Genomic DNA, 12,011 nt, shown 5'->3' on the forward strand with positions numbered 1-12,011 from the left:
AAAACGGGCAGAAAGCCATAAAATGGCAGCAAGCCTCCAAAAAACCACACAATATGTCTGTGACTATGATCCAAAAAACATTTTAAATTATGTCATGAAAATGTCATAAATATAGAAATAAAATATTTTTATAATCAAAAAATTATGTCATTAGTGAAAAATGTAACGCATAGAGAATTAACATTCCAAAAACCCAAAAATCATAACATGGAGGTTTTACAATTACTTATTTCTCTCTGTCTAGTGAGTCTATTCCTACTACCTGGTGGATCATCACACTAAAGGTGCATATTAAGAGATGCTTTTTTTTTGCTTGAAGCCATGTTATGGTGGAGCCATTATAGAGTTTAGTCTGTGTAATCCTGTGGAATTTCGACATTGTTAAAATTGAGAGTGCAGACAAAAAGTTTTAACTTTCAGTAGGGGATTTTTGTCTGTTTCCTCTTTTAATTTCTTACCTGCAAATGTAGCCTGATGATCACATTGCTGACAGTAGATTTTCAAAATAAAAGTGTAAGATCTTAAAGCTTTCTGCTATCAATAAATAGAAAAAGACCAAAGAAAAGGAATTTACTCCCAAATTACAACTACCCTAGGCCGGCTGACCTATACATACACATTAACATTATAATTGTCTCCATCTTTAGGATTAAGCCACATGTCGGTTACTTTTTTTACATTATATTTATGCAGAGCTATATACAACTCCAAATAAATTGCTTTATTTTTCATTTTTTTCACAACTGCCTTTCACATTACATGCAACTACTTGCTTCTCTGTCACCTTTATCCTTTCTGTCATCCTCAGTGGTTTGCTTTTTTAACGATTTCTAACATTCTTCTAAACTAAAGATTTCAATGAGAAAAATTTTCCATGTTCTTCACTTTAGATTACCCACTTATCTTTTTAAAGAGGTTATCTAGTCTATTTCACCAAATCTCAGTACTTTACAGGCTTTCACAAACATTCTAAACATGTGCAAGGGTTCCAGATTAGTCTCCTATGAAGAATGCTTTGTAAATACTTTTTCTTCTTTCAGTTTGTTACCCTTGCTCCCAAAACTCCTCCTGCCAGTGAACAAAAAATTTAATAAAATCTTAGATCTAATGGATCCTTTTGAACAGTAGGAAACAATTAGAAAAAAGACAAACTCTTTCTTTGCTATGGTATGTACTTTTGTTTGAAGTACAATAATCAATTTCTATATGTGTTACAACTCTATTGCATACAGTAGAAACAATGTTTAGATGCCTACACAGAAATTCATTCAAAGATTATTAGTCTTTGATTGAACTAAATAATAAATTAAGTTACCAAAAACTATGAGTATTAAAAAAAGGAAGAAACTGAATATCTGCCATAAAAAACAAACAGTTCTCTATAATATCTTTAGAGTTTGTCAAATAATTTTATTTTTTAAAACTGTAGCTTTAGGAGCAACTGAAATAGTATGTATTGCTACTTAATATGAGCCTCGAACTTAAAGCCTCAAAGTTTACTGAAGATTTTTATAGATTGTTATTGATATTGTTACAAAGTTGAGTCACATATACTGTATGAATGGTCAGCTGTGTGCTTTGACTCAAATCTGATCATAATATGTGGTTATTCATGTACTAGATTAGTGTTGTAGAGTTTATCTTATTTTCCCAGTTATTGTCAGTTTTAGAGAATTAAAAAATGAACTGCCTTTATACTCTTCATATAATACACTCACCTAAAGGATTATTAGGAACACTTGTTCAATTTCTCATTAATGCAATTATCTAATCAACCAATCACATGACAGTTGCTTCAATGCATTTAAGGGTGTGGTCCTGGTCAAGACAATCTCCTGAACTCCAAACTGAATGTCAGAATGGAAAAGAAAGGTTATTTAAGCAATTTTGAGCGTGGCATGGTTGTTGGTGCCAGACGGGCCGGTCTGAGTATTTCACAATCTGCTCAGTTACTGAGATTTTCACGCACAACCATTTCTAGGGTTTACAAAGAATGGTGTGAAAAGGGAAAAACATCCAGTATGCGGCAGTCCTGTGGGCGAAAATGCCTTGTTGATGCTAGAGGTCAGAGGAGAATGGGCCGACTTATTCAAGCTGATAGAAGAGCAACTTTGACTGAAATAACCACTCGTTACAACCGAGGTATGCAGCAAAGCATTTGTGAAGCCACAACATGCACAACCTTGAGGCGGATGGGCTACAACAGCAGAAGACCCCACCGGGTACCACTCATCTCCACTACAAATAGGAAAAAGAGGCTACAATTTGCACGAGCTCACCAAAATTGGACAGTTGAAGACTGGAAAAATGTTACCATCAACTGCAAGATGCTATCCTATCAATATGGGCCAACATTTCTAAAGAATGCTTTCAGCACCTTGTTGAATCAATGCCACGTAGAATTAAGGCAGTTCTGAAGGCGAAAGGGGGTCAAACACCGTATTAGTATGGTGTTCCTAATATTCCTTTAGGTGAGTGTATATTTACAATGTTAGATCTGTGCATTCTGAGCAGTTTTACAAAGCAATGTGGATATTATGAATATATTCTTATAGCTTAAACTGTAGCTGTACAAACAATATCATGTGTCTCAATGTCATGTGCATTAGAAACAGATTTACCTTTTTTGTTTGTTTTTGTTTTCTGATTTCTCTCCTCTGTTTGCTAATCTGCATGGCTGCTCTCTTTGTTCTCTTACTACTTAAATCTCTGATGATTATTTCCTTCTTAGATTCCTAGTTTGAGCCACAGTGTCATCTCTCAGACCAGTTTTCGAGCTGAATACAAATCTTCAGGTGGGCCCTCCGTATTCCAGAAACCTGTCAAATTCCAAGTTGATATCACATACTCTGAGGGAGCAGTAGAGGGCCGCAAAGACAATGGCATTTACTCTGTTACATTCACTCTTATATCAGGTATGATTAAAATAAAAGCAGTTTAATGTAATCAGAACAAAAATGTAATCAATTTTATTATTATGTAATGGTGATAAAGACATTTGTTGAAAATGGGATCTCAGTAAAAAAAACAAAATAATGAAACTTCTTTAAACATGTAAAATGCAACATGTGGCTCTGACTTTAAAATATTCTCCTTCTACACATTTACAGCAGGTAATGAATATTGACATAGTCTAACTGAAGTTATATTTCTATATCTATCTGTCTTTGCACTGTCCTTATTAACAGGTCCCAGTCGTCGATTTAGAAGAGTAGTAGAAACTATCCAGGCACAGCTGTTAAGCTCCCATGACCAGCCATCTGTCCAGGCACTTGCAGGTATACAAGTATTAGGTATTATGAATTGAGATACTTTTTTTTTATTTTATTCTCGTTTAGCTTAACCTATTTTCTTCATTTTTCTTTCTGTTTAAGATTTTGTAGTATGATGAATTGCCTTCTATTATCATTGTTACATTTAAGATCACTTCCTCTTTATTTTTCTTATGGGCACTGCCATTTGAGTGGAGGTTGTCTACTGTTACTAGCTAAGCAGAAGTTGCAATATGTGGCATCATTTTTGCAACAGTATAAAAGTTAGCACCATGTAAATTCCCAGATTGTCAAGATTTTGGATTCTTTCAAAAACCTTTCATGGTGTTAATAAACATTCTTGTTAGGATTTAAGGCCTTAAAACCTTTGTGTGTTATTTCAACTTGAGTTTTGCTTAGTGTTATGGAATTTGGTATTTATAATTTTTTTAGTCCTTTTTAGCACGTGGGTATTGTACCATGTTAGCCATTATGAATGTAGAGAAAAGCCAAGCAAAATGACACGTTTTATTATAACTAAAAAGATTACAATATGCAAGCTTTTGAGAAAGCTTTCGAAAGATTGCATATTGTAATCTTTTTAGTTAGCCAATAAAAGGTGTAATTTTGCTTGGCTCTTAGTCCTTTTTAGAAACTTTTTGTGAAGTTTTTTTTTTATCATGTATCTATTCATGATATTAGTTTTTTGTATTAATTTTCGTATAGTTGATTACTTTAAGTGTCTTTTCCCAAGGTGGTTTGTTTATTTCAATTGATTCCATTTTGTGGCACTGTCGTTTTAACATTATTGCTTCCTCGCAGTAAGGAGACAAGAATTTATGTCCCAGGCCCTGCCTGAATGAACTTTCCATGTTCTCTGTGTGTCTGAGTGGGTTTCTTTCTCTGTCCTCTGGATTCCTTCCACTGTCCATTGATATGCAGGTTAGGTTAATTGGCCCAACCTAGTACAGGTTCTGATATATACTGTGCTCAGGTGTGTTGCACTTTAATCTAGAGACAATGAATTTCAATTTCTTAGAAACAGATTTATGTATATCAATAACAATGGGCCCTACTACATGGAATACTTTGAAATGACATCCCTCTTATATGAAGTTAAGCCCAAAATGTTAAGAATGGCAAGTTTGGTTATATTTAAAGAAGTCTTCCTCAGTGCAAATTAAACTTCCATTATGCTTTTCACCGCTGTAAAGAATCTCAGGATTCTTTGGGATTAACTTTAATCAGAGTTCATTACTTCCTGTAAAAGATCTTCTATTTTTAAAAGTTTACATACTTGGGAATCATAATAACACAATGATTTAAAGAACTAGTCAAATTAAATTTAAACAACCTAATGCATCAAAATGTTGGTGGAGGGGTTTGCTTGTCCCAATGAACCTAGGAGCTCTGTTGTCCGGGACTTTATGCCCCTGGTAGGGTCACCCAAGGCAAACTGGTCCTAGGTGAGGGATGAGACAGAGCAGTTCAATAGACCTACTATGATGAATAAAAAATTTGGACGCCGTTTTCCCTCGCCCAGACGCAGGTCACCAGAACCTCCCTCTGAAGGCAGGCCTGGAGGTGGGTCTTGATGGCGAGTGCCTGGTGGCTGGGCCTGCACCCATGGGGCTCGGCCGGGCACAGCCCGAAGAGGCAACGTGGGTCCCCCTTCCCATGGGCTCACCACCTATGGGAGGGGCCAAGGAGGTCAGGTGCAGTGTGAGTTGGGTGGTGGCTGAAGGTGGGGACCTTGGCGGTCCGATCCTCGGCTACAGAAGCTGGCTCTTGGGATGTGGAATGTCACCTCTCTGAAGGGGAAGGAACCTGAGCTAGTGCACGAGGTCGAGAGGTTCCGGCTAAATATAGTTGGGCTCACCTCGACACACAGCTTGGACTCTGGAACCAAGCTCCTTGAGAGAGGCTGGACTCTCTACCACTCTGGAGTTGCCCCCGGTGAGAGGCGCCGATCAGGTGTGGGCATACTTATTGCCCCCGACTTGGAGCCTGTACATTGGGTTTTACGCTGGTGGACGAGAGGGTAGCCTCCCTCTCCGCCTTCGGGTGGGGGACGGGTCCTAACTGTTGTTTGTGCGTATGCGCCGAACAGCAGTTTGAGTACCCACCCTTTTTAGAGTCCCTGGAGGGGGTGCTAGAGGTCATACCTTCTGGGGACTCCCTCGTACTGCTGGGAGACTTCAATGTTCATGTGGGCAATGACAGCGAGACCTGGAAGGGCATGATTGGGAGGAATGACCCCCCGATCTGAACCCGAGTGGTGTTTTGTTATTGGTCTTCTGTGCTCGTCATGGATTGTCCATAACGAACACCATGTTCAAGCATAGGGGTGTTCATGTGTGCACTTGGCACCAGGACACCCTAGGCCTCAGTTCGATGATCGACTTTGTGGTCGTGTCATCGGACTTGCGGCCACATGTCTTGGACACTCGGGTGAAGAGAGGGGCGGAGCTGTCAACTGATCACCCCCTGGTGGTGAGTTGGCTTCGATGGTTGGGAGGATGCCGGTCAGGCCTGGTAGGCCCAAACGTGTTGTGAGGGTCTGCTGGGAACATCTGGCAGAGTCCCCTGTCAGAAGTAGCTTCAACTCCCACCTCCGGCAGAACTTCCACCACGTCCCAAGGGAGGTTGGGGACATTGAGTCCGATTGGACCATGTTCCGTGCCTCTATTTTTGAGGCGGCTGACCGGAGCTGTAGCCATAAGGTGGTCGGTGCCTGTCGTGGCAGCAATCCCCGAACCCATTGGTGGACACCGGCGGTGAGGGATGCCGTCAAGCTGAAGAAGGAGTCCTACTGGACCCTTTTGTCCTGTGGGACTCTGGAGGCAGCTAATAGGTACCGACAGGCCAAGCGGAATGCAGCTTCGGTGGTTGCTAAGACAAAAACTCGGGCATGGGAGGAGTTTGGGAAGGCCATGGCGAATGACTTTCAGATGGCTTTTAAGGAGATTCTGGTTCACCATCCGGCGTCTTAGGAGGGGGAAGCAGTGCAGTGTCAACACCGTATATGGTGGGGATGGTGCACTGCTGACCTCGACTCGGGACATTGTAGGTTAGTGGGGGCATTACTTCGAAGACCTCCTCAATCCCACTAGCATGCCTTCCAATGAGGAAGCAGAACCTGGGTACTCAGAGGTGGGCTCCCCCTTCTCTGGGACTGAGATCACCGAGGTGGTCAAAAAACTCCTTGGTGGCAGGGCCCCGGGGGTGGATGAGATATGCCCGGAGTTCCTCAGGGCTCTGGATGTTGTAGGACTGTCTTGGTTGTCACGTCTCTGCAACATCGCATGGACATCGGGGACAGTGCCTCTGGATTGGCAGACTGGGGTGGTGGTCCCCCTCTTTAAGAAGGGGGACGGAGGGTGTGTTCCCACTACAGAGGGATCACACTCCTCAGCCTCCATGGAAAAGTCTATTTGGGGTTACTGGAGAGGAGGGTCTGTCGGATAGTCGAACCTCGGATTCAGGAGGAACAGTGTGGTTTTCGTCCTGGTCGCGGAACAGCTGTGCACCCTTAGCAGAGTCCTGGAGTGTGAGTCCATGGGAGTTTGCCCAACCAGTCTACATGTGTTTTGTGGACTTGGAAAAGGCATTCGATCATGTCCCTCGGGGAATCCTGTGGGGGGTGCTTCGGGAGCATGGGGTACCGGACCCCCTGATAAAGGCTGTTCGGTCCCTGTACATCCGGTGTCAGAGCTTGGTCCGCATTGCTGGCAGTAAGTCGAACCCGTTTCCAGTGACAGTTGGACTCCACCAGGGCTGCCCTTTGTCACCAATTCTGTTCATAACTTTTATGGACAGAATTTCTAGGCACAGCCAGGGTGTTGAGAGGGTCCGGTTTGGTGGACTCAGGATTGGGTCACTGCTTTTTGCAGATGATGTTGTCCTGTTTGCTTCATCAGGCCATGATATTCAGCTCTCTCTGAATCGGTTCACAACTGAGTGTGAAGCGGCTGGGATGGTAATCAGCACCTCCAAATCCGAGACCATGGTCCTCAGCCGGAAAAGGGTGGAGTGCCCTCTCAGGTTTGGAGGCAAGATCCTGCCCCAAGTGGAGGAGTTCAAGTATCTTGGGGTCTTATTCATGAGTGAGGGAAGAATGGAGCGTGAGATCGACAGGCGGACCGGTGCGGCGTCCGCAGTGATGCAGGCTCTGCATCGGTTTGTCGTGGTGAAAAAGGAGCTGAGCCATAAGGCAAAGCCTTCAATTTACCAGTCGATCTATGTTCCTACCCTCACCTATGGTCATGAGCTATGGGTAGTAACCAAAAGAGCGAGATCGTGAATACAAGCGGCTGAAATGAGTTTCCTCCACAGAGTGTCTGGGCTTTCCCTTAAAGATAGGGTGAGAAGCACAGTCATCCGGTAGGGGCTCAGAGTAGAGCCGCTGCTCCTCCGCATCCTGGACGCCTCCCTGGTTAGGTGTTCTTGGCATGTCCAACCGTTAGGAGGCCCTGGGGAAGACCCAGGACACACTGGAGGGACTGTGTCTCCTGGCTGGCCTGGTAACAAATTGGAATTCTCCCGGAAGAGCTAGAGGAAGTGGCCGGGGAGAGGGAAGTCTGGGCCTCTCTGCTCAAGCTGCTGCCCCCGAAGAAGATGGATGGATGGATGGATTTATCAATATTCTTGATATTCTTAGGTCTACACTTGTCGTACTGCTCTCTTAACCTGTTGTAGACTATTGACTCTTGATCCCTATCTTGCAATTACACACACAGTGCAAAATATTTTATACATGTAATTTTTGATATTTTCGTGTTATAGCTCAGCATTTAGTCTTCTTACGCAACAACCTTTTATCCCCCAGGAAGTGGTTTCCTACCAACTGACTATATCACAGCAGATTTTTCATGCCACGTGGTTGGTTTTCTTTCAATTTGCATCCATATTTACATGAGAATTTGCACAAGAATTTTTCCAGAGACCTTTTGTTCTCACAAACATGCATTAGAAACACAGAAGGGGCAGATCAATTCTCAACAGTTTTTCTTGGCTTGAAAAAATTATATATTTGGTAATCTTTTAAGCTTTTCCTCCATGCCCCAGACCCACCCTCCATTACAAAGCACCAGAAGGCAAGCTATTTTTTTTTTAAATTTTTAAATAGCACTCAACTTTAGAACACAATTTTGCTTGGCAAATGCATAAACTTCAACCAAACATATGGCAAGGGGGATTTTTAAGAGTGTATGTAGTGCATCTATCTGTCTATCTATCTATCTATCTATCTATCTATCTATCTATCTATCTATCTATCTATCTATCTAACCATCAGACAATCACATTATGTGCAAAATTCAATAATGAACTCAAAAGTAGTGTATTGCGTGTATTTGGTTTGCAAACACTTTAAACAAATAAGGTGCTTTTTAACAGCAGTATTCCCTTTACATAGTAGCAGTTAAAATATTTCTTGTAAATCTCAGCTTAAATATTAATGTAACCAAACCAAATATAAAACCAAAGTTATTTGCCACTGCCAGGGCATTAACATTTTATTAACATTTTATCTAGTTTGTTATAGAAAAACAAGTTACCCTCATAGTCCAGAGCCACAATCATAACATTATAACAGGCACCTTCCGAGCAACAGCAAGTTTACATTTGTAAATCTGTTTTCTTTTTTATCTGAACAGATACCAGCAGAAACCTTTTCTTTTATCTGGAAACAGCATAAATAGTCTATGTTCAGTAGCAACTCTTTGAGGGCTAATATTTTTTCCAGTGGTTTAACACATAAATCAACATAAAAAGTCTGTTGCTGCCTGTTGTGCCTGCTGTTGGTGCCTGTTTGCAGCTTGCGACAGCAGCAGCTGCAGAGGGGGTGGCTCGACGACCAGTAGGCATGCATTGTGGTCTTTCTGTCTTTGTGAGACAGCTGTGTGGGGGGCCAGTTGCAGTGGGGCATAATATGGTTTGTACTTCCTGTCATCGTAATTGTCTGTCCTTCCAGATGAACATTGCCATAGGTACATCAGCTACATGAATGTGTTCAGCACCACAATCAGCTGGGAACCGATCAGCTGATGCCGGTACCTCACTTTCATTTTCAAACTATATCTCCAGATCACTTGCATCAAAATCGGAGTCCGATTCATTGATTATATGAAAAAAGTCATCCACTGATTATTTTGCTTTGAGCATTCACTTTGGTATCTCTCCACATGCCATTTTAGAAGCTGTTTGCTCTTCTCTACTCATGCACGTGTAGGGAATCAAGGTCAAATCAATAAAAGTAATTTTCCTTCTAGCAAAAGCGTATCGAAAAGCACTGTAACAAGAAGATTACTGATCTCTATTGATCTCTAGCGAGACTGAGGCTTTCAAAATAATAATAATGATAATAAAAACAAAAACTGCATTAACATGCGATAAAATAATTGTGGGTGTTAATTAATTAATGTCCAGTCCTAATATATATATATATATATATATTTTTGGACTGTGGACTGTGTTATACATAGGGACACCTGTATGTTGCCCAAAGCTAGTGAGTCCCAGTGTGGAGTACTGAACAGAAACAGACAGTACAGGCATCACTCATAATCAGAGCTTAAGTAGATAGGGTCTGTGTGTATGTGTGTTTTGTTGAGTGTGCGTAGCATATGATGTAAGAGTAGACCGATCTAATAATGAACTTGGTTAAATTCACTTATCCCACAATAATATAGAAAATAGATCAAAGAATTATAAAACCACTAGACTGACTGGATGAGAACAATTTCAACAGATGTGTAGTGTACAACCAAAAGAAGAAACAATGATAGCTACTTCACATTTGTATTTATCACTTCTGTTTTATCACATCTCTGTAAACCCACAATTGTATTTGAGCTGTTAGCTTGAGTAAAGTGCAGTGCTTTTTGAATTTTACAGTATTTTATTATTTCATTTCCATTTCTGTTTTTGTTGTTATCACTATTGCCTCCTTAATTGTGGCATTTTCTCCCTACTTTACAGCAGAAACATGCATGCATCATTCTTCATTGTGCTTGACTTCTCCATCACATTCTTCGCTCACATGCTTGCTTTATTGTCTTCACATTTCAGATGAAAAGAATGGACAGCTCTCCAGAGTACCTGGGACTCCCACTCGTCAGAATTCAAGGCGCTCTGAAGGAGATGGAGCAGAGCTTCACCGTAGAGGATCAGGCAAGGACAAGACCCGTCTTCTCCCATCCAATGGGACACAAGCTCAGCCATAAGTATGGCAAAAAGAACAATCAGCATGTGTCAAGGCCACCGAGAGTCTGTTGCCATTATCAGCCTCTGGGACAGTCAGTTGGCCCAAATACAGGTTTTGGAACTCTGACAATTAGGAATTTACAGAGAAAACCATTGCAACTTGCAGGTGGGAAACATAACCCTATTACGGATGTAACTGGGTACATTCTGATCCAAACACTATCAGCAACAATGGACAATGCCTTGATGTCAAAAGGGCAGACAGAAAGATGAACACTGTAAGTGAGATAATGATTTCATGTCAGACAAGATGACTGATAAATGAACATGACAATTTAAGCAAATGGAAGTCTTGGTGTCAGACAAGTAACACAGCGTGACAGAAAGACAGCTATAATTACAGCTGTGCCAGAAAAATTTCTGGATCCTGATGTAAAATGAAATCATAATCTAGTATCAATTAAGAAAAAAAAAAGACTTGCCCAAAGATGAAATTGGATCATTATGCAAGAAGCCAGGTAAAGCCAGCAGACATATAAACATAGGAAACACTGAGAGGCCATGTCTTTGCATTCTACTTAGCCAACCGTTATACCAGGACAAACTGAAAAAGTGATGCGCTGGATTGCAAGCACAGAGTCGCAGGCGTGCGACTACAGACCCATTCCCCTTTTTTCCAGCACAGCCAATAATAAAGTTCTTAGATCCCACCTCAGTTTCAGGGCTTGCATAGTTTTATACATGGGTGGGCATTTTTTTTCTAAAACTCAATATTGAGGGTCCAAAAACAAAATAACCTGGCCAGTGACACATCAAATTGTGCACCTACTAGCTGCAGTAAAACACTTTGCCTAAAGACACTTGGACATTAATTTTAACTCGTGACATCAACCAACAGACTTTTTATGTCTGTATTAAATATGGACAAGATTGTGTTTTGCTTTTTATTTCTTTCTTTCTCTATTTATTTATTTCATTTCTATTTCAAAACTCATGTCTATTTATTTATGAATTATTTATTTATGAAGTGAATCTGTTCTTTTAAGTCAGATTTTTCATTTGTCCAAAAACAGAAGTTTCTTAGTTGACCACACATGTTCACAGATGGTTGGTTATTTTTGGTTGATTTACTTTTAGGGTTCTGTCTCCTTATGTGACACCAATAGCAGAATGTACTACTGAGATGCTACAATGCTTTTGTTTTCCCCAGGTAATAGCAGAAATGAAAAATCCAAATGTGAAAAAATAAAAACTTACAATAATGCTTAGAAAATCCATAATACTGCCTTTATGGTTCAATTAGTGTGGACAGTGTTACCAAGTAAATGTGCATCTGTGTGTCAGCTAGTAGACAGCAAAGAACTGATCTTCATCATACATTTGGGAATTAATTTTAGAAAAAAATATCTTACACTTAAACACTCCCACAAAAGGTGGAACCCATAGTGAAATAATAACCAGATTTACTTTATTCTCTTTCTCACACCACTCTGAAGGCTTAAAGGCAGTCATTGCTTCATTCAGCACTCATGGAAATATTGATAAGAAGCAGTG

General features: G+C 40.8%; 1 protein-coding gene across 7 annotated transcripts in view; it reads left to right on the plus strand.

Annotated features, from left to right (window-relative positions):
- LOC120542402 (serine/threonine-protein kinase BRSK2-like) overlaps nt 1-11,735 on the plus strand; it is a 225,937-nt gene extending 214,202 nt beyond the window's left edge. For 5 of the 7 annotated variants that reach the window (XM_039774850.1, XM_039774851.1, XM_039774855.1 and 2 more), the window contains exons 17-19: nt 2,732-2,915; nt 3,189-3,293; nt 10,323-11,735. In XM_039774850.1, coding sequence (XP_039630784.1) covers nt 2,732-2,915; nt 3,189-3,293; nt 10,323-10,477 — 444 coding nt within the window. In that variant the 3' untranslated portion in view covers nt 10,478-11,735. The remainder of the gene's footprint in view (nt 1-2,731; nt 2,916-3,188; nt 3,294-10,322) is intronic. The other 2 variants (XM_039774852.1, XM_039774853.1) reach the window with 1 other exon arrangement.
- Nucleotides 11,736-12,011: the final 276 nt, after the last annotated feature.

The sequence above is a fragment of the Polypterus senegalus genome, chromosome 13, assembly GCF_016835505.1.
Source record: "Polypterus senegalus isolate Bchr_013 chromosome 13, ASM1683550v1, whole genome shotgun sequence".
NCBI classification, from domain to species: Eukaryota; Metazoa; Chordata; class Cladistia; order Polypteriformes; family Polypteridae; genus Polypterus; species Polypterus senegalus.